This window comes from Phacochoerus africanus, chromosome 2, assembly GCF_016906955.1.
Source record: "Phacochoerus africanus isolate WHEZ1 chromosome 2, ROS_Pafr_v1, whole genome shotgun sequence".
In the NCBI taxonomy this organism is placed as follows: Eukaryota; Metazoa; Chordata; class Mammalia; order Artiodactyla; family Suidae; genus Phacochoerus; species Phacochoerus africanus.
Window position 1 is genome coordinate 98,339,717 of NC_062545.1, and position 23,844 is coordinate 98,363,560.

A 23,844-nucleotide genomic window follows, 5' to 3' on the forward strand; every position below is an offset into this window, starting at 1 on the left:
AGGCTTCAGTCCCATTTCCCGTGGGTCCCTTGAAACCTCCTCATGGTTTATTAGAGCTGGAAAGAACAGCTTTCAGAGCACTGCCTGCCAGACATGAGCACCAACACAATATGAGCAAACAGGTTGAGAAATGGGAGCCGCTAGTCTGAGACCAGGAAACAGAGGAGGAGGCTATTCAGGGTCATGGATGCCCGCCTCGACCTTGGTTGCCAATGCAAAGTGGGGATAATAATAGACCTTACCTCCTAGGGATGCTATGAATTTCAAATAAGATAGTAATTGCAATGTGTATGCTCTTGGAAACACAGGCTGCAGAAGGATTTTGTCCACAGCTTGTAGTTGGCATTGTTGGGATTTGAACCTAGGACTCTGTGACTTGAAACTGGAGCTCCAAACCATCGTGCCCCCATCCCTCTTTGTGGATACCTTGTGCTATGGCAATCTGTGTCCTCTACTGGACTGCGAGCACCTTGAGGGCAAAGATCATGCCTTTACTCTGGACCCAGAATCTAAGAGCAGCTCAAAGGGCATCGCTGATGGCAGCTGCTACAATGATGCTTCAATCTGAGGCCTGGGAGACTGTTGATATTCTGGCCAAGGGTTTTCACTGGTGTGCAAATGTCAATACATCTACTCTGCCCCTGGATTCTGGGTATCAAGAGAGTGAGCCATTCCAGACAGGGTGTAAGAAATCCTCTAGAAAAGGAGTTAGGTGCCCATGGCAATGGGGTGGACTGGGGGGGATGCAAAGAGGCATATGGCATGAAGGAAAATTCACCACACTTCTGGAGCAATTTGATAGTCAAGACTGGGTTTGCAGGGATAATCAATGAAGATATGCTGAAAAAGCAGCTGCCAACCTTCCCCAGGCCCCAGAAGGTGTCATGACCCCTGACACCCATTCTAAGAAGGAAATGAGCATAGAGATGGCTGCTAAGTCCCTGTTTGAGCTGTATATATGTCTGAGATGCTTAATTAGGAGGTGCGATGTCTGCCTGGAGCATTCTGTTAGATGTGGTGAGGAGCCAGCCAAGACTGGGACACCCACACCTGCTGACTCATGTGGGGATGAATCAAGAGAACCCTTGAGGTTTCTGGGCAAGGACTGAGGACTTGGGCAGAGACAGCATTTTTGTCTTTTCTTCCAGTTGAATAAGAGCCCTTTGATGGCAAAATCAATATAGTGCAGAATCACTGTTAAAGAACAGTTCCTGCTGTGGCACAGTGGGTTAAAAATCTGATTGCAGCAGCTTAGGTCATTGCAGAGGTGTGGGTTCAATCCACAGCCCAGTGCAGTGGGTTAAAGGATCCAGTGTTGCTGCAGCTGCAGTGTATGTTGCAGCTATGGCTCAGATTTAATCCCTGGCCCAGGAACTTCCAAATGCCACAAGTGCAGCTATAAAATTAAAAAAAAAAAAAAACAGAAACAAACAGTTTAGGATACATTAAAAGAAGCAGGACATCAAGGGACGCTGAATATCCAATACAATCTTTAAAAAGAACAAAGTTGGAGGTCTCACACATGCTGATTTAAAAACTCCTACAAAATTATAGTAATCAAAACGGTGTGTTACTGGCATAAGGACAGACATTGAAACCAATGGAATGGAACAGAGAACCCAAAAATATACCCTCCTATACATGGTCAAACAATTTGCAACAAGTGCTAAGAGTAATCAATAAGGAAAGCAGTCTTTTCCACAAACGGTGCTGAGAAAACAGATGTCCACATGCAAAAGAATGAGGTTGGACCCTTTAATTTTAACATATTATTCAAAAATTAATTCAAGATGGATCAACAACCAAAATGTTAGAGCTAAAGCTATGGCACTCTCAGAAGAAAACATGGGACAAAACTTCATGACATAGGATTTGGCAATGACTTCTTGACATAGGATTTGGCAATGACCAAAAGCACAGGAAAAAAAAAGAAAAACTGGATAAATTAGACTCCATAAAAATTTTTAAAATTGTGCACCAGTAGAAACAAATACCACCAAAGTCAGCCCAGGGAATTGGAGAAGATATCTGTAAATTACGTCTGATAGGGGATTTATATCCAGAAATACATATTCTGGAGAGACTCTTACAACTCCACAAACAATCTGATTCTAAAAATGGGTGAAAATATAGAACTACCCTATGATCCAGCAACCCCACTCCTGGGCATATATCCAGACAAAACTTTCATTGAAAAAGATACATGCACCCCTATGTTCATTACAGCACTATTCACAATAGCCAAGACAGGGAAACAACCTAAATGTCCATTGACAGATGAGTGGATTAAGAAGATGTGATACGTATACACAATAGAATACTACTCAACCATAAAAGGAACAAAATAATGCCATTTGCAGCAACGTGGATGCAACTAGAGATTCTCATACTAAATGAAGTATGTTAGAAAGAGAAAGACAAATACCATATGATATCACTTACATGTGGAATCTAAAATGTGACATAAATGAGCCTATTTACAGAACAGAGGCAGACTCACAAACATGGAGAACAGACTTGTGGTTGCCAAGGGGAGGGGGAGGGATTGGGATATACTGGGAGTTGGGGTTAGTAGATGCAAATTATTATATTTAGACTAGATGGGCAATGGGGTCCTACTATAGAGCACAGGGAACTGTGCCCAGTCACTTGGGGTAGAACAGAATGCAAGAAAAAGAATGTATATATATGTATGACTGGGTCATTTTGCTGTATAGCAGAACTTGGCACAATATTGTAATTCAACTATAATTTTAAAAATGGGCAAAAGACTTGAACGGACATTACTTCAAAGATATAAAAATTTGGGGATTTCCACTGTGGTGCAGTGTATTAAGGATCTGGTGTGGTGTAGGTCACAGCTGCAGCTCAGATTTGATCCCTGGCCTGGGAACTTCCATATGCCACAGGGGCAGCCAAACAAGAAAAAGAAAAAAGAAATACAAATGACCAATAAGCATGTGAAGAGACGCTCAAGATCACTTATCACCAAGAAATACAAACTGAAACTACAGTGAGATACCACCTCATGATCATTAGGATGGCTATTATCAAAAACGAACAAATACAAACCGCAGAAAATAACAAGTACTGATGAATATGTATAAAAGTTGGAACACTTGCACATTGCTGGTATGAATGCAAAATGATGCAGCTGCTGTGGAAAAGAGCATGGCAGTTTCTCAAAAAGTTAAACATAGAATTACCATATGAGCCAGTAATTCCACTTCTGGGTATAGATCCAGCAGAATTGAAAACAGGAACTTGAACAGACATTTGTACATCAATGTTCATAGCAATATTATTCACAATAGACAAAAGGTGGAAACCACACAAATGTCCATTGACAGACAAACGGATAAATAAAACGTGGTCTGTATGCAAAGGAATTCTAACTATTTGGCCTTACCAAGAAATGTAATTTTGACATATGCTACAACATGGATGAAACTAGAAGATACTATGCTAAGTGAAATACATACGAACATTGTATGATTCTACTTATATGAAGTTCCTAAGTAGTCAAATGCAAAGAGAGAGAAGGTAGAATAGAGGTTACCAGGCCTGAGGGAACTGGGGTGGGGTGGGGGAATGGGATTATGAAGTTATACTTTAATGGGTACAAGTTCTGTTGGGAAAGATGAGAAAGTTCTGGAGATGGATTTTGGTGATGCTTTCCCAACAATGTGAATGGATTTAGTGCCAGTGAATTGTACACTTAAAAATAGTTAAGATGGGAGTTCCTGCTGTGGTGCAGCAGGTAAGGATCCAGCATTGTCACTGCAGCAGCTTGGATTGGGGCTGTGGCACAGGTTTGATCCCCGGCCTGGGAACTTCCACAAGTCACAGGCATGGCCCCCCTAAATAGTTAAGATGGTAAATGCTATGTGTATTTTTCCACAGTAATTTTTAAAAAGAAGCAAGCAATGGACTCGAGAAGGGGGACAGCTCTGCACGCTGTTCTGAAACACAGGGTTCTAGCTTGGGAGGCACGTTCCTGGGGGGCGGGGGGGGGGCACTGATAAACCAGGGCTTCTCCTTCTGCAGGCTGGGGTGAGCCACAAGGAGAGGCTGAGGAATCTGGGGATAGGACCCTGAGAGGACAGAGCCTGTCTGCACACTGGGAACTATATTCAATCACTTGTGATAGAACATGATGGAAGATAATATGAGAAAAGCAATGTATATACGTATACATATGTGTGTGTATATGTATATAACACACATATATATGTATAACTGGGTCACTTTGCTGTACAGTGGAAATTGAAAGAACATTGTAAATCAACTATACTTTAATAAAAAAAAATTTTTTAAAGAAAGAAACATACCCTGTGTTGTATAAGGGGAGGTCTGCCTCAAACAAGCAAACATATCAGAGAGACTGGATGGGGTTTAATTATAGGCAGATCCCTCTGACCACCAGCGCCACTTAGTAGTGGAATGAGCTGCCCTGGGAGGTTGGGAAGAATCCCCCAACTCAAGAAAGGCTAGATTTACACCAAGGCTGGAGAAATCCAGTGGGGATGATGTGGATGATGTGGAAGGATTCCTGTGACACTAGAAGACTTAGCCAGCTGACCTCGATGTGGCCCCAGCCATGTGCCCTCAGGCTCTGATCTCTCAGGTACCAGGCTAATTGCCCTTGGTCTTGCCCTGCCCCAGGGGCAAGCACAAGGTCATCCCACCAGGACTGAGAAGCCTCACCTTCTAGTCCCAGCTCCATCAGTGATTGGCTGTCTGATCTTGGATGTGTCACCACCTCCTGGGCCTCAGTTTATTCATCTGTGTAACTAACCCCCACCTGCCTCACTTGCTGCCACCTCCCCCAGACAAGAAGTGTGACAAGAACAAAGTGAAGCAGAAACTCATGAGGAGGAGGGTCAGACCCCTTGCCAGCCCTCCTCCTTTCCCTCCTGGCCTCTGCTTTTATGCCCTCCCAGAGCAAGCTGGAGGGTGTTTCCAAGGGTGCAGATGGCACACCACTGGTGGTACGCCATGCTAGTGCTGATACATGAGGATTATCTAATGTTGGCTTTCTATTTAATTTTATTTTGTTTTGTTTTGTTTTATTTTATTTTATTGGCCGCCCTGCAGCATATGGAATTCCTGGGCCAGGGATTAGATCCCTGGCTGCAGTTGTGACCTATGCACATCCATGTTGGGCTGGGGATCAAACCTGTGTCCTGGAGCTGCAGAGACACCACTGATCCCATTGTGCTACAGTGGGAACTCTTGTATTTATTATAATATGTGCTAATTATACCTGATGTTTTGGCAAAGGATAATTAAAAAGTTTTGAAGATAGTGATATCAACTTTTTAAAAATAAATGTACAAGTTAATATAAGTTGTAAAAAGTGAGTTAAAGTATAAGTAAATAATAAGGAGAGTTATATTTGAACAAAACAAAAATCTGGAAGGTGGAATGTGTGTGGCTGGAGTGGATGGACTGGGAAGATATAACAGCCTGGGCCCCAGCAACAAACCCAAAGGCCTTGTGATCAGACATCAAGAAAACCCAAAGAGGAGCTTCCATTGTGGCTCGGCAACTTAAGCACCTGACCTAGTGTCGGTGAGGATGCAGGTTTGATCCCTGGTCTCGCTCAGCAGGTTAAGGATCCAGAGTTGCCACAAGCTGCAGCATAGGTCAAAGATGTGGCTCAGATCTGGCGTTGCTGTGACTGTGGCGTAGGTTGGCAGCTGCAACTCTGATTCGACCCCTAGACTGGGAACTTCCATATGCAGCAGGCGAAGCACCCCCCCTTAAAAAAAATTACAATTTTTTAAAAGAAAAAAAAAAAGAAAACCAAAAGACAAGCCCTTTTTGGTTGGTCCTGCTGCCTGGTTTCTTTAAGGCGTCAGGTATAGTGATTTTACCAACCACTTGACAGCTAAGAAATAGAACTCAGGGAGTTCCTTTGTGGTGCAGCAGAAACGAATCCGACTGGTATCCATGAGGATGCAGGTTCAATCCCTGGTCTTGCTCAGTGGGTTAATGATCTGGCATTGCCATGAACTATGGTGTAGTTTGCAGAAGCGGCTCAGATCCCGAGTTGCTGTGGTTGTGGTGTAGGCTGGCAGCTGCAGCTCCAATTCGACCCTTACCCTGGGAACTTCCATATGCTGCAGGTGCGGCCCTAAAAAGAAACAACAAAAAAAAAAGAAGTCAGTTCTAGGATCCTCTATCTGCACAGCTGTGAGTGGATGACGTCTACCGACTTCTTCTGGAGCCTACTGTCTCCATTCCTCCTCGTGACTTTTTCCCCGTGGCTCTGTGAAGGAAGAGGGCAGTCCTGACTCAGCCGTCCACCTCATGGTAGGAACCTATTGGGTCCCTTCCCAAAAAGTACACTTAGAGAGAAGCCTAAAGAGTAAATGTCAGACTCAGGGCCACAGGATGAAGGTGAGACTCCTGTCCAGGGCGGCAGCCAAGGCTCAACTTCCGCACCAACTAGGGCAAGCAAACCTCACGCATGTGTCTTTAAGCACCATGTGTCAGATCTTCTGTAGAGGAACCATCTAGAAACCTGATCAAGGCTCTGTCCCTGCCACCCCTCCACTATCTGCTGATCACCTCTATCAAAGGGTCAGCCTGGAACATCTACCTTCCCTGAAGAGCAGGAATGAAAGAAGGAAGGTTCTAGCTGATTATCAGCCAAAATTTCAGGAGATGGCCCTTGGGGGTGGGAAGAGGGGACCAAGAGGAGGTGGGGTGGAATTGACCCTGAATATGTCCCCTTTCCCCTGTCATTTTTCTATTGTGGCCCATGGCCCATGTTTTGAAGTAGTTTTACCTATCAAACTGCATGGGTGAAGAAACAATTGGCCTCCCGACTTTGATGATCCAAGACCTCCAAACATGAAATTACTATAATTCCAGGTGAAAAGTAAAGAAAACTTTTGTTCACCAGTATGGTTCCTTGAATATTTGAAAATTGTACCTTTCATTCCCTCTTGCAGAATCTAACCTGGAAATACTAAAAATCCAATGCCCTCCAGCCCATAAAGGGTCAGAGTGCCCAGTAAGGCAGCCTGCCTGGGAGACTTTAGGAAAATACTACCCTGGAAAGTTAGGAAACCACCAAGTTACATTAATTTTTTTCTCAGTGGTGATTTGCAAAAGCTCTTCTCCTAATGGTGGTGCTCTGGATTTTCATGTGACCAAAGAAGGTAGGATAAGGAGCTAAAAAGGAGAAGGGCCAAGAAAGGGGAAACTAAGAACACAAAAAGGGAAAAAATGGTAATTTGCTAAGGATTGATCCTGATCAAGAGACTGGATCAAGAATTAAGTGTTTAAGGCCTGTAGGAGAATCAGAGAAATGCACCCCCAATGGAAAAGGCAGGCATGGGGGCAAGGGCAGGCAAACACACACACACAGAGACATGGCCAATAAACACATGAAAAATATTCAACCTCATCAGTAACTGAAAGGAGAACATTGAAAGTCTTCCTTCCCTATCCAGTTGGAAAATTAAACAATCCTACCAGCTGTTGGCAAGGGTAAGAGAAGTGGGTACCCATGTCGTCCCCGCTAATCCTCACAACCACCTTAGAGTACAGGAATAGTTATTGTTCCCATTTCACAGATGAGGAAAATGATCACATGTTGAGAGACCTGCTCAAGGTCACACAGCTGATGAGTGACAAATCCAGGATTTGGTCTGCCTCCTAAATCTCTACCTCTGTGAATTCCATGGAAAACCTAAAACTCCCAGCATGGAAGTTCATAGATGTTCCAGAAAAATCTAGTGCACAGTGAGAACGTGCTCAGGGCCAGACCCTCCCATGACTCTCCCCAAGCCCCCACATCCTCCCACGTGGAGAATGGGTCCAAGTTCTGGGGTATAAGATAAAATTGCTCCACACCTGGGCTCCAATTGACCATTTCAGCAGCAGCTTTCAACACCTTCTGCCACTTCACACATCTTCCCTCTCCCTTCCCTTCATCTGCTTTTGACAACAAAATTCTGTCCAAAATATCCAGAGGAAGAGACAGCCTTGTCTAGAGGGGGAGGGATGGATTTAGAGGAAGTGACCGGAAGCAGGAACTAGAGAAGCAGCAAGAAGAGAAGAGGCATAACAGGCAGAGGAGAAAGCCTGTTCCAGAGGGAAAAGCTGAAGCTAAGGGGTGGGGAGAGGGAAGGCGTATGGGGAGAGGTGGGAGGGGATGCAGGTGCCTGACAGAGTCAAAGGCACAGTGGCTACTCTTGCACATCTAGTGGGGCTGTGCAAAGATGAATACTTTCTAGGGCAATTTGGGACTACCCATCAAGCACCTCAACCATGTGCATTTTATTTGACTTAGAAATTTCACTTAGGAATTTATCTTAGGAGGGAAAGAGTCATTTACCTGTGCCAAGTTTAGGTGTATTGTTTATAAAAGTATTTTTTATAATCACAGAAAGTTTAGAGGGGGAACTCAATATGAATGTCCAGTTGCAAAGGATTCAACAAATAAATGATGGTATCTCCCTACACCAGAATGCTGCACCACAGCCATTACAAGTAGGATTGATTTTTGTTTGTTTTTTGTTTTGTTTTGTTTTTGGTATTTTTGGTTGCATCCATGACCATATGAAAGTGCCCAGGCCAGAGATTGAACCCTCACCACCACAGAGACAATGCAGGACTTTAACCCACCTTGCCACAATGGGAACTCCACAGTAGGGTTGTTGAGTGACATTTAATGGCATAGAAATAAACATGCTCTAAAACAAAGGATGTTATACCAGCCCATCCTGTCAAATTATACATGCATAGAATAGACCAGAAATAGTGCACAAAAATGTCACCAGTGATGATTTTCCAGGTGATGGAATTACAGCTATATTCTTATGTTTGCATGTGTGTACTTTCTAAATTTTCTGCAATGATCACATTTGGCTTTTGTAATAAAAAAAAATCAATAACACACCTTTATAAGACAATGCACCATAAAACTCCCAGAAGAGAATATAGGCAAAACATTCTCTGACATCAACCATACAAATGATTTCTTAGGTCAATCTCCCAAGGCAATAGAAATACAAAAATGGGAGTTCCCATTGTGGCGCAGCAGTATCCAGGAGGATGTGAGTTTGATCCCTGACTCCACTCAGTGGGTTAAGGATCCAGCGTTGCCATGAGCTGTGGTGTAGGTCACAGACCCGGCTGGGATCCTGCATGGCTATGGCTGTGGCATAGGCCGGCAGCTGCAGTTCCAATTAAGCTCCTAACCTGGGGACTTACATATGCCATGGGTATGGCCCTAAAAAGACTAAATAAATAAATAAATAAACAAACAAACAAACCAATGGGACCTAATCAAATTTACAAGGTTTTGCACAGCAAAGGAAACCATAATAAAAAATGAAAAGACAATCTACAGAACGGGAGAAAATAGTTGCAAATGATGCCACTGACAAGGGCTTAATTTCAAAAATATACAAACAACCCATACAACCCAACAGCAAAAAGACAAACAACCAAATTGAAAAATTCAGCAAAATACTAAATAGACATTCCTCCAAAGAAGACATATGGATGGCCAACAGGCACATGAAAAAAATGATCAACATCACTAATTATTAGAGAAGTGCAAGTCAAAACTACAACGAGGTACTACATCACAGTAGTCAAAATGGCTCTCATTAATAAGTCTGGAGAGGGTGTGGAGAAAAGGGAAACCTCCTGCACTGTTAGTGGGAATGTAAATTGGTACAACCACTATGGAAAACAGTATGGCGGTACCTCAGAAAACTAAATATAGAACTACTATATGACCCAGCAATCCCACTCCTGGGCATATATCCAGGCAATAATTTTATTGAAAAAGATTCATTCACCCCTCTGTTCATTGCAGCACTATTTACAAAAGCCAAGACATGGAAATAACCAAAATGTCCATCGACAGATGAATGGAGTAAGAAGATGTATATATACACAATGGAATACTACTCAGCCATAAAAAGGAACAAAATAATGCCATTTGCAGCAACATGGGTGCAACTAGAGATTGTCATTTTAAGTGAAGTAAGTCAGAAGGACAAATACCATATGATATCACTTATATCTGGTATCTAATATATGGTACAAATGAACCTATCTACAGAAAAGAAAGAAACTCATGGACATAGAGAAGAGACTTGCAGTTGCCAAGGGGGAGGGAGAGGGGGTGGGAATGGGATGGATTGGGAGTTTGGGGGTTGTAGATGCAAACTATTGCATTTGGAGTAGATAAGCAATGAGGTCCTGTATAGTACAGGGAACTGTATCCAATCACTTCTGAGGGAACATGATGGAGGATAATTTAAGCAAAAGAATACATAGATACGTAGCTGGGTCACTTTGCTGTACAGCAAAAATTGCCAGAACATTAATAATATAATAATTTTTTAAAATAATATATCTCTTTAAAAAAAGAATCACTGAAGTTGTAAGTTATTGTGATGCAGATGACAGAGGAATGGGGCAAATGTTCAAGGTCAGCTGGGAAGGTGGGAAATCAAAGATAGAGAAATTGAGAGATGAAGCCTATTGGAACAGAGAATGTTTATGTTTCCAGCTGGATTGCAAGAGCATTTGGTGCTTGGAGACCACTGGGTACGTGATGGAAGGTGGAATGCAAGGAGTATGTCAGCCTTCTGTGGTTCTATTGAGTGACAGTGGGAAAGTCATTTCTCTTCCCTTGGCTGCCAGGTTCCTTTCCACTCAATAGACAATGACTCTATGCAAGCAGGCTATTATAATGATGGCACCCTCACATGATATTCCCCTTTTTGGAAAAGCAAATATGTTCAATGATGGAGTGAGGTGAGGTCAGGACTTTAGGAGGCAAAAGGGTGAAAAAATAGAACGTGGGATACAGCGTGTGTTTTTACATGCTTTGTTCCTCTGCCTCCCATTGATCCTGTAGAGCTAAAATGACTGGTTCAGGCCAGAAATGCACTGGAAATAAGTTGTTTCATCCTCACAAAATCAGGAAGAGTTGGGGGCAGCATGAAGGAACTCAGGAAGCTGCACGTTGTGACTCACATCCACCAGGTCCTTGGCATCAGAAGAAAAGCAAGGGAACAAGAAGACAAGGCAAGCATCCTTTGAACTCAGAGGGACAGATAACCCAATTGAAAAAATTTGGCAGAAGGCCTAAATAGACATTTCTCCAAAGAAGACATACTGATGGCCATAGATACACAGTCACCAACAAAAGCTGCTGAAAAGCCAGGGCACGCTCAGGGCTGTGCCCCTTCCTCCGTCACCCTTCTGGGGCCTCTCTCATCTTTCACTTCTCTGAGCCCCAGGAACTCCCTTTTGGAAAGGTCTTAAGGAAAAGCTGGGCCTTCACCTGGGCTCTAGCCAATGGGAAGACTCTGGAGGGGTGGCAAGGGGCAGTGGGGCTGCCCAGAACAAGAGAGAGGCCTGGATGAGCCCAGTGCAGGCAGGGAGGGATGGCAGGCAGGCCAGCCTCAGCACTGACCTCTGGGCATGTCCATGGGGTTGAAGCTGGCCAGCAGGTCCCGGCACCACTGGCGGTCACCCTCCACATTACTCAGCCAGTTGTTGCAGTTGAAGTAGTAACGGAGGTGAGGCCGCTTCATGTCAGTCACAATCACATGGTCCAGGTACCAGCTGGCATTCAAGCCTGTGTTGTCGTGCTCGATCCTGAGGCAGAAGTAGACACCCACATAGTCACTGGCGGAGCAGAGGCGACGCCCCTTCCATACTGAAATACCTCAATGTTTACTCCAAAGAGAGGTTCCGTCATTTTGATGTTGTTACTTTACCTCTCAGACCTCAGTTTGCCCATCTATGAAATGGGGACTCTTTGCAAAGCAGGTGTGCTTATGAATGAATGCTGCAGTGCTACATGGCCCACAAGGAAATATTACCTTCCGTGGGAAATCCAGGATCATGAAGCCTTGCAGTGGGACCATCTTGAGCTTCCTCTCTCTTCCTGACTCCCAGAACCCCCTTCTCACCAATACTCAGTCTTACCATCCAGAGGATCCCCTATGGCCACATAAACTATCATTGCCCCACAGAAATACCGCATGAGCTCCATGTGAAAGAAAATTTAACTTTTTTTTTCTTTTTTCTTTTTGCTTTTTAGAGCCACACCTGGGGCATATGGAAGTTCCCAGGCTATGGGGTCAAATCAGAGCAATAGGTGCCAGCCTATGCCACAGCCACTGAAACACGGGATCCGAGCCACATCTGTGACCTACACCACAGCTCACAGCAGTGGCAAATCCTTAACCCCCTAAGCAAGACCAGGGACCAAACCCACATCCGCATGGACACTAGCCAGATTCATTTCTGCTGTATCACAACAGCAACTCCTGAAAATTTTAGATTTTGTAGTAGCCACATTGAAAAGGAAACAAAGACACTGGTGAAATTAATTTTAATAATACATTTTATTTGATGCATTTATCATTTCAACAGGTAACCATGTAATTTATTAATGAGATATTTTACATTCTTTATCTTATACTAGTTTTTCAAAAGCTGGTGAGTTTTTGCACACACATTACATCCAGTCACATTTTGATTGATCAATAGCCACATAGGGCCAGGGGCTACTCTAGTGGGGAGTAGAGGCTCAGACTCTTCAAAATCTGGCCTCCATTATCTTCTCCCACTTCCTATAGTCCTCTTCATCCTTGGCAGTCCCAGCTTCCTCTCTGAGGTCCAGTTTCTTCCCCAGAACTTTTTCTGGGGGACACAACCACAGCACGTGGGAGTTCCCAGGCCAGGGATAAAACCCACACCACAGCAGCTACCTGAGACACTGCAGTGACAACACCGGATCCTTAACCCACTGTGCCACAAGAGAACTCACTTCCCCAAAACTCCCTTGGATGACGTCACTCTGTGCCAAGTATCCCACCCCTGCCCATTATGATGAGGCCTTAGGGTCTTAATGGGACAACAGTTTAAGACAGCACACACCCCAACAAGATGGATGATACACGCAGGATGTATGCCTCTGCCTGGCATGGAGCTCAGCACATAGTAGGACCTCAGCTTAGTGGTTGCCTTTCCCATATACTGACACCCTCTTCTGACACCCTCCTCTAAGAGCCCCATCGCTGCCCATAACCCCCCCATACACAGTGGAGGGGGGCTCATCCATCCCTTATTTCCCCAATAAAGAGAGTTCATGGCCCTATATTTTCTAGTGGGAGGAATAAAAACCAGGACTGAATAGAGGCAGCATTTCACTTTCATCCAGGCTCTCTAGTCTGGCTATAATCAGACCATAAGTGATCTTGATTTGCTGACAAATGGGCATGAACTTGAATGGGGGTAGGTAGTGGGGGAGGGGAGCAAAACAGAGCCATTGAAGGCTCTTTCCTGGCAACCACGCTGGCAGAATTAGCCCTTCCCACTTGCTCACAAAAACTCCACCAGAGAGGCAGATTAGGGGAGATCTCTGCAATGTGACCTAGGATCTAACACTCACTGAGCACTTACCGTATGCCAATTATTATTCTAAACCCTGACTCACTGAGTTCTCTATAACCCTAGGAGCTGGGCATTATTATTACAGATGAGGAAACTGAGGCTTGGAGAGGAAAACTCTCCATAGTCCCACAGCTGTTAAACAGTAGGGCAAAGATTTCAACAATGGACGGAGTCCACTAAATACTCTGTTGGGGTTTCTCAGTGCATATCTGCCAAGCGTGAAAAATTATCTCTAATTTCCTCAACCAAAAGAAGTGAATCTCTAATGGTCAAGTTTAGGGCACCATGACCTCAGGGTGGGAAGGAAAGATTTGAGCTTTTGATCACCCCTCAAACGACACCAGGAGAGTAATCAACACCCAGAAGCATCAGTAATGAAGTCAGTTCCTGATCTCCCTGCTTTCACCTCACCCCACCCTGGTCAGGGGCCAGATTCTCACCTGATTTTGTAGATGAGGCCCACATTGTTGGTCCTTACCCGGAACACATCGACATTGGCCTTTTCAAAGGCAGATTTGCTCCTGCAATGAAGATGTGCACAGTTAGTACAGATCAGCACTTGGTTCTCAGGCCTAGGAGGAGAGCCAAGGGCTGGCATCCCCCTGCTTCCTCCACCATCCCACTCCAGGAAGTGCTACTGGCAACCAATGCCCTTCTGAGATTCCTTTCTGACATGGTTCAGAGAGGTGGAGGGCAAGAATGGTTAGTATTCATTCCTTGCTTTCACACCCAGGTTCTCATGGGATCCTTGCCATGTAAGTCAAATATGATGGGCAATATTAGCTCCGTTTTGCAGACAAGTAAATTGCTAGTTGGTAGAAGAGCTGGGACAGGAATCCAACTCTCCAAAGTCATGATCCAATGCTCTGTGGTTGCCCTGGATTGGGAGAGTGGAGGAGGAAGGAAGGTGTGATGAAGGCCATGGTGCTCTTGGGTCTGCATGCCTCCTGGCCTCTCCTCCTCAGTGGCCTTGTTCTCACTGGAAAGAGTTGCAATGGCAGCCCCAAGCAGATGCAAACCTTGGGTGGTGGCCCATGGTCCTGCCATTTCAACCAGAAAGGAAACATTCAACCCAAACCAGCAGCCAGGGAAGTGGAGGCAGTGAGGGAATGCAAGCCAGCATCCCACATATGGTGCAAACAGATGCAAGTACACATGAGATGTTTCTCAATGAGGTACCCAAGCAAGTCCAGATTCTGGAGCATCCTAGCAACCATCAGGTTAAACATAAGAAGGCTAGAGCACTGAGTCTTCTAGGAGTGAATGCCTGAATCTCACTTGGACATCTGTTCTGTCTTCTGTGTGGGTCAGGACCCCTGCCACTTGAGCCCAGGCCTGCTCACAGCTCTTCCTGCCCTGCTGGTAAAGGCCTCACAGAGCTGAGAGCTGTAGACTCCCTCAGTGCTCCTGGAAAGAGCTTTCAGCACCAGCATGCAGTCCATGGGAAAAGAAAAACAGAGAAAACATGCCTATTTATTGGCTATCACATGTTTCAAACTAATGAGGGAGGTGAAGGGCCTTCTTCCCAAGGCAACAAGGCTCAGACTCTCTCAGTGGCAGATTTTTAAGGTTCTAGAGACCCAGAAGCTGTGCTTCTGCAAATAGACCCACTTTGGCAAACAGTCTGGGCTGAAGAGAAGTTTCCTTACAGTGGGCACATCATGAAACATGGGGCCTAGGGCCCTCCTAGAGCAGTGTCGAGCTCATGAAATCAGGTGAAAATGTACACCAAGGCCTCCTTGTCAGGCAGAAGAGCCCCCAGTGGTACACTCCAGGCACAGAAAGGAAAGAGGAGAAAGTAATGGGAACTTCCTGGTTTTGCTGGAGTGAAAAGGCCCACCTCCAGGCTGGCTGCATGAACTCCAGGCTGGCTACAGAATTTCACTTCCAAGGACAAGTAACAACACAGCCCGCATGCTATCTTGGAGTCAAAGCAGTTATTAAATGACATGGGAAACATGTGAAATCAATTCCGGCATCAGGATTGTGCAAGTGGGAAACAAAGACATGAGTAAGAGCTATTTTCTGCTTTAGTATGTGAGACAAGGAAGTAGAATTTTGGAATAGACAGGAGTCTTCATATCATATAAATACCCTAAGAAACAGTCACCCTGGGAAGCTATTTGGTGGAATATTACATAGCAATTAAAAATCTTATTATGAAAGAATATTTAATGAAACATAAACAGGTTTTTGAAATAGGCTTGAAGGAAAAAGCAGCTTAAAAACAGAATCTACAAACAGAACAACCAGTACTAACAAGATACCAACAAAAAAGAATGAGAGAATTTATATAAAAACATCATGTCTCCATGATAAGACTATTGGGAAATGTTGGTTTTATTCTGGTCTGTAATTTATTTATTTATTTATAGTTTTCTGAAGGAAGCATGTCTTGTTTTTGTAATTATGAAAAAAGCACAGTCCTCTGTTTCAGCAGCCCTCACTCCATCCAGCCCACAGCTGCCTGGGGTGAATTCTTTGGAATGAATTTGAAGATCACAGGGCTTCATCTGCTGAGGGTGCATGGAATTTGGGACACAATCAATGCCAATGAGTAGGGGAAGAGGAGGGTGATTTGGAAAGGAAAAGACAAGGTGTGATATGGAAGGAAAGCAGCTGGCTTTCTGGCGTGCTTCTGACAAGGGTTCCAACTCCAACAGCTAGATTCAGCAAGGGGAGCGCCATACCTTCAGAAAGGCCCTGTGCACATGACAAGGTGGAATGTGGATTCGTACTTCTCAGCATGTCTGTTAAATAAGCAACCATGCAGCCTTACAGTCACTCAAAAACAAATTTTTTAAAAAGTGAGATGGAAGAAGGAAGACCAGGAGAGAAAGATCTGTCACAAGATGGGCAGGAAGCGCATCCCACACTGTCTCGGGACCACACTGGAGCATCCTGGGTGTCACAGGATGTGACGCACTCCACGGTGTTTACAAGATGGAGAAGAGCGTCCTGGCAACTGAGAGCAAGGCCGTCTGCAACACAGAGGGGCCTCTCTCCAGAGGAGGGACAGCAAAGGACCACAGAGACTGAGCTATCCAGACTCCCTCCTCCGAAAGGGGCCAGGACTATCCCAGATGGGCCCCAACCCATGGGGAATGGATTCCAAAATCCCCCCTTCTGATAAGTCAGAATGCAAGTGCCAGTGGGTTTCAGAAAGCTGACTAGGGGTGGGGTGGAAACAGCAGAAGACAGAGGGTCCCTGGTCAAAGGAAACATCAGAAATAGAGATATCTCCACACTTCCTTCTGGGAGCCTGCAAGTTCTCCACGGCTCCTGGTCCATCCTCAAATAAAGCGCAACAGAGGACACAGCCCCCTGCCCCTACCTGCTGTTCCGCAGGCCCTTTCAGGGCCGCAGAGAGCATTTTAGCCATCCGCCAGGCAGAGCCAGCAGGCTAAAATGCCAGGATTCCCCCACACTCTCAGAAGGTGATTCTCAACGGAAGAACTGTGTTCCAGAAGATACATGAAATCCCATCCTTTTGCCACATCCTGAACATGTGACCCAGTGTTAGGAGAGGTCTTGGGTTATGGGAAGCGGGGGCTTCCTCTGGCATCCAGAGCTGTTGGCACTTCACTGGTGTGGAGGTCAGGGCAGAGGTCAGCTAGCAGAGGAATTGGGGTGAACGTGTCATGCTCTTTGCTGCCTAAGATAGGGTCCAACATGACAGAGGAGTTTAGACTCCAGACCATGAAGGTGAGAATAATTAGCATTTTAATATCAGGCACCAACATTCTTCTTCCTTTTTCTTTTTAGGGCTGCACCTGCGGCATATGGAAGTTCCCAGGCTAGGGGTATGGTCGGAGCTACAGCTGCTGACCTGCGCCACAGCCACAGCGACGCCAGATCTGAGCTGTGTCTGCGACCTACACCACAGCTCATGGCAACGCCAGATCCTTAACCCACTGAATGAGGCCAGGGATTGAACCACATCCTTACAGATCCTGGTCAGGTTCATTAACTGCTGAGCCACGAAGGGAACTTCCAACATTCTTCTTGCAGTAGAAATTATTTTGTATTGGAGAATTAAAAATCCTGATAAGCCACGTGGGAGTAGAAGGTGAAGGCCTGGAGCAGAGGAGAAAAGCCACAAGAAAAGGGGGAATTGAGCAGAGAGAGAGGAAAGAAAATGAGGGAGAGGCAGGAGAGAAAAGTAGGGTGATAGACACAGCCAGAGACTACAGAGAAAGCGGTTAAGGAAAAATTCCAGGAAGGGTGGTGGCTTAATTTTATGGCCTGGGGTGGGGGGGTCTAGCTAATATTACATTTTAAGTTATTTGTGTTGTTTCCACATGAACTCTTTCTGGTGCCCTGAGCTATCAGTGAAGCCTGAGGCAACCAAAAATGCCTTATAGTTTGTGTGTGTGTGTGTGTGTGTGTGTGTGTGCATGTGCAGATGTGCATGTGTTTATGGGTATAAAACAAGGAAAGGGAGCTCAGTTCCAGTTGACACATGGGTGTGGGTATGGGTTTGGGGTGGCAAGGATGGAACAGCAGAAGACAGGAGGAGAGGAGATTTCCAGACCAGTGGGCATTCTGGGCCAGACCCCAGGGACTGCTGAGGGTGAGGGCTGGCTGGACTAACTGCATCTAAATCTCGCAGAGCACAGAGTCTGCAGCTGGGTTATATGAGCAATCTGGACTTGCATGAAAAGCCACACTCCCCTCCCAAACCTGAGTTCTCCATATTGAATTGGAATTGTCTCAGATGGTGAGGATTGTGTCTATGCAATTCTCTTGGTAGACAATTTCTTGGGTGTGTAGCAGCCAGACTCTGGTCTCCTCCTTCCTCGTTTACCCTGCTACCACAGTCAGTTGAGCCTCCACTGATCAGCTTTCAAGGAAGCATTCTTCAATCCATTCCTCCCATGTCTTTCCCATCTTCTGCCTCTCTACCCCTCCATGCAGTGGGCAAGTCCCCATCCAGCCCCACAGGCCTGCAGTGCCCATTGTGGCCTCCATGTTTTTGCAAGCTGTTGCCCTTCATCTAAAGTACCCTCTTTCTGCCCCTCTCTTATCAGAGTCCTTCTCATCACTCGAGGTCCAGATCATGTGCCCTATTCTAGCCACACTGAGACCCAATCATTTAGTGAGCTCTACCTGCAAAGGACTGAGATAGATGCTGGAGGCACAAAGCCAACCTCCCATCCTCCTCTGGCTGCAGCTGGCATCTCTCCCTGTATCATCTCTCCAGCCTCACCAGGGACATGGGGCTGATAATGCAAAATGTGCCTGCATCCCTGAAACCACTCCCCCTTCCCATGGGCTCCTGAAGAACCCTCTGGACTAGCCGGATTGGGGTCCCGGCCTGACCTATGTCCCTGCTACCCAGCCTGGAACAAGACACAGATATAGGAGGGACCCTCACCAGCAGACCCACAGAGTAGTTGGGGGGTCGTTGATTCCTACATGGAAGGGCTATCCCAGAGAAGCTGGCTGTCTTGTGTGGCTTCAGCACTGCCCAGAGAGTTCCTGACCTTGCTGGTTCATTCACACCTGAGACCCTTCTACCAGGGAGCAGTCTGTCCTCTTCATTGAGAAGGAAACTACCAGGGAAAGGGAACCCAGTGACCAACCTTCATGCCCAGGATTATAAAAGTTGGCATTGGGAACCTTCCTGAGAGAGCATTTTTTGTTTTTGTTTTGTCTTTTTACGGCCATACCCATGGTATATGGAAGTTCCCAGACTAGGGGTTGAATCGGAGCTACAGCTGCCAGACTATGCCACAGCAATGCCAGATTCTAGCTGTGTCTGCAACCTACGCTGCAGCTCACAGCAATGCCAGATCCTTTAACCCACTGAGCAAGGCAAAAGATGGAACCCGCACCCTCATAGTCGGGTTCTTAACCTGCTGAGCCACAACAAGAACTCCCTTAGAGGGTCTTTTCATAAATGAAAAAGGTGAGGGAGGAGACTCTGAGGCTATTAGATGCATGAAAGAAGGAAAGACAGTGAGGAACCACCAGAAAAGGGGAAATGGTTCTTAAAAAAAAAAAAAAAGACAGGCCGGGGACTCCAGAAAACAATGTGGCCAGTGCCCTAGGGTCTAGTGGCTTCTCCCTGAAGGGGTATGCTCTAGGAAGGACACATGGCAGAGAGGATGGGCATTTCATGTATTCTCTTTACCGTGCCCATAGCACTGGACAAAAGGACTTCTGCAAGCGAGGCACTCGGCAATGTAAGCAGTGCAAGAAGGCGGGCACCCTGTTCTGCAGAAATGGACAAGATAGAACGTTACACCTGCCTCATCGCCTCTGCATTTACACTGGAGTCTGCATTCATGGTCAAGGCGTTCCCCTGAGCCTTGTCAGTCTGCTAAGCATGCTTTGTGGACCTCCTGGCCTGAGGACCCCCACCCTTCTACCACTTCCCCTGCCACCCTTGGAGGTGCCATAAATCCCAGACACCGCAACCTGGAGCCCCAGGAGGCTTGCAGGGAAGTCTCCCCCACACCCTCCAGAGCCATGAGGTCATGAGCTCCAGGAAGTGTCTGTATCAAGACCCTGGGGTTCGAGGACCAGCTTTACCATCAAAAGCTCCAACTTGGAGCTGCTCACTACTCCCCTCAAAGCCCCCCCAATCCCCATGAACAGGCTGGAATGAATTGAGAGGTTTTCAAACTTTTCTTGGCTACAGAACCGTTGGTGCAAAGAGTCTGACTTGGATACTCGGTGGATAAGCCTAAAATAAGCCTAAGTCAAGCTGTGTCATGAGACATGTTTCTACAATATTTTCTTAGCCTCTTTGCTGAAAATTCCATCTTGTCCTGCTTTACTGTACCCCATCTTCCTGCTTGAAAAACAGTCACAGTGATGGTAAGTGACTTAAGCTTAAGAACAAAGACCAAAAGGCATAAGTTATTCATGGGGTCAGCTGAATGAGGACCTAATGCGTTGATCCAGGCACTCCGGACCTGTGCATATTGGCACGCCGTTTGCACAAGCATGATTTGTCCTCTAAAGAATAAGAGAAAGAGGAACCTCAAGGCCCCAAGTGGTTTATGAGCGGTCGTTAGCAGAATATGCATTAGCAAAGAGAACCAAGGTGCAAACCTAGGGACTCTGGGTTGCCGCAGATAAAGGATTCTCTGAAATGCTATGCATAGCTTCCCCAAATGCTAATGACTGTTAAATGCCTAAAGGTCAGAGTGAAAGCTTAACCATCTACCAGCTAGGTGACTTTTAAAATAATAAAAAAACATAAAATAATTAAAAAAACCCCTATATCCTCCACCTATAGCCCCCTCCTCGACTGACGTAATCCTAAAGAGCACAATAAAAGCAGTGTGGTTTCTCGAGGCAGTGCTCTTGGTCCCTGAGACCTTGAGTCCCCCGGTTCCCACCTTTACTTAAGATAAATATCTCTGTGTTTTGTTTTATGTTAACTTTTTTCCTTAAGTTTCACAGCACCCGTTCTTCAGCCCCATCCTGCTGAGCTGGTCTCAGCAAAGCTAGTCCAAGGGGAGGAAAGATGGAGTTTGGGGGGTGAAAAACCAACTGACCAACCCCCTGTTCCATTCAACACCAGGTGAAAACCAGCTGTCCAGGCCACCAGTAAGGCCCCTGGATATTTCTGGGATTCTATGATTCCACTACAGTGTTGCTGTGTGTTGTAAGCGTGTGTCCCCCTGCCCCTGTGTGGTGGGGGGAGAGGATGGAAAAGAAGAGGCAGCAGCCTCTGCTCTCGGTGGGTCACAATTACATGTAGGGCACAAGCACACACACACACACGTGTGTGTGCACACGCATGTGCACATACTCGCACTGACTGAAGTGTGTTTGCAGACAGTCAGGTTCAGTAGGACGTCCATCCCTGGGTGAGATGCAGGGCAGAGCATTTAAGCTCATGACTCCCACATCTGCACAATCTTGTCTCCTCCTCCTCAAATTCCCATGAGTTTGGTAAAAGGGGGACAATCACTTCCAGTTGACACATGAAGAAGCCAAGGGCCTGGATACAAAGAGATTTGGCCAAAGTTATACAGCAACTGAATGGTAAAGCTGGGCCTAGACCAGGTTTCTTGATCCAGAGGGTTTATTCTCCCACATCAAGGGACAGCTAATATGAATTCTTGGGCATTCTGATATCCAGAGTAGACATCACTGTACATAAAAAAAAAAAAAAATCAAGAAAAGAGCTAAGGAAGGGTGACAGGAAATCACTGGGAGAGACCTGGCTGACATGTAGTCTGTTGTTGGCAAGGCCTCTTAATAGGCCTGTGGACACACATGTCTTCTTTCATGGGCTCCAAACTACATCAACCCCAACTAACAGCCCAGGACCACCCCCACCCCTACCCAAAGTTGAGTTGGTACTTACTTGCTGGTAAGATGGAGCTTGGGAGAGAGCCCATTTTCTCCAAAAATGGTGATGAAGACATTGGCATCTGTCCCTGCCCCACGCACATCCCCTGTGGCTGTGACCACTTCGTACACTGGAGGAGGAAAGAAGACAGATGACAGGTTCAGAAGAAAACCCAGAATCCTACCATGTGGGCTTGGAGAAGCCTAGCTCCTGCCAGATCCACAGGACTCGATGAATTCCATGAACTCCTGCTGCAACCTGCAAGCCTTTGGGCCAGGATCAGAGCCACACCAAATCTTGCCAGGAGACCACAGTCTCTTAATGCTACACACTCATTCCGCATGTGAGGAAAGCCCAGGTCACACAATGTCAACACTAGAGCCAAGCCCAACACCTCCTCATGCCCATCGGTGATCTTTTCAGCACAGCACATAGATGCTAAGACCTTCTTCTGAGCCTCCCCTCTACACAATGTCCTCATTTCCTGTGACCACCTGGGCGTTGCCATGGTAATCTCAGGATAAGCCATCCTAGGGCTGAGGGATGCAGAGTTTTGCCAGTGAGTCCCTTTTGGCAGGAGCATTGATTTCCCCTCTCTTTGTCCCCTTGAAACTTATTCTGTTTGCTATTGATGCCCTTCCTTTTGAGGTCCCCAGTTCTAGTGAAGATTCCCAAGAGGGGGAGAAAGGAAGCAGTACATTTGCATGACTCCCTATCTCCTGTGACAATCAAAGCCTTCATTCTTCACAGTCTACATCAAAGGGGTTCCTGATCTGCAGGTAGAGAACTCTGAGAGCCCTCCCTGAGATAATGCCAAAACCTGAAGTGTTGCCCATATGGTTTGCTCATATACAGGATATTTCCAAACCATAGGAAAATGGCCAGCATGATGGAAATTCTGGAACCAAATCACATGAGAGAAGACATAGAAGCCTGGAGATGCCTAGTTTGGAAGAAAGGGATGTGGGATACGGGAGAGGAAGAAAGAAACTACCTCCAAATCTGATCCAAGAATACACAGCCTCTTCTCACATAGGGCACTAACCATTAAAAAATGATAAATGAGAGTCAATTAAAATTAAGACTATCATGATGATGAGAAGGCAAGCACAGACTAGAAGGTACTTGGAATGCACATGTTTTATCACATTTTGCTTTATTGTGCTTCACAGATATTGCATGTTTTACAAATTGAAGGTTTGCGGCAACCCTCATCAAGCAAGTGTATTGGCACCATTTTTCCAATAGCATTTGTTCACTCTTGTCTCTGTGTCACATTTTGGTAATTCAGGAAATATTTCAAACTTTTCATTATTATTGTACTTGTTATGATGATCTGTGAGCAGTGATCTTTGATGTTACTATGGCAAAAAAAGATTATGACTCATCTAAGGCTCAGGTGATGGTTAGTATTTTTTTTAGCAATAACATTTTTAAATTAGGGTATATATCCTTTTTTAGACACGATGCTATTGTACACTTAATATACTACAGTATAGTTGTAAACATAACTTTATACGGGCTGGGAAACCAAAAAATTGGTGTGACTCACTTTATTGCAATATTTGCTTTATTGCAGTGCTCCAGAACCCAGTCTACAGATCTTCAAGGTGTGCTTGAAGCCAACAAAGGACTCCATACTCAGAAGATGTAAAGAATTCACACAAATCAGTAAGAAAAAGAAAGACCACACAGTTGTTTTAACGAGTAACAATTTGTTTCAAATACACATATGCTTAGCATAAGACCCAGACATTCCACTTATAGGTATTTACCCAAGAATAATAAGAACATGTCCACACGAAGACCTGCACACAAATGTTCATAGCAGCTGTATTCACAATAGCCCCCAAACTGGAAATAATCTAAATAGATACATTCATGGCAACTATATTCAGAATACCCCTAAATGAAAACAAAAAGTGAATGGATAAGCAAAGTGTGGCATATCCATACAATGGAATACTACTCAGTGATAAAAAGGACTGAAAAACACATAATACAAATGAATCTCAAGCACATTATGCTGAGCAAATGAAGTCAGACACAAAATACTACATACTCGGTAATGCCAGTTACAT

General features: G+C 45.4%; 1 protein-coding gene across 2 annotated transcripts in view; it reads right to left on the bottom strand.

The window, feature by feature from the left end:
- LOXHD1 (lipoxygenase homology PLAT domains 1) overlaps positions 1-23,844 on the bottom strand; it is a 202,333-nt gene that overhangs the window by 174,066 nt on the left and 4,423 nt on the right. For both annotated transcript variants that reach the window (XM_047769423.1, XM_047769422.1), the window contains exons 2-4: positions 21,779-21,893; positions 13,890-13,970; positions 11,459-11,643 (exon numbers count right to left, since the gene is read on the bottom strand). In XM_047769423.1, coding sequence (XP_047625379.1) covers positions 11,459-11,643; positions 13,890-13,970; positions 21,779-21,893 — 381 coding nt within the window. The remainder of the gene's footprint in view (positions 1-11,458; positions 11,644-13,889; positions 13,971-21,778; positions 21,894-23,844) is intronic.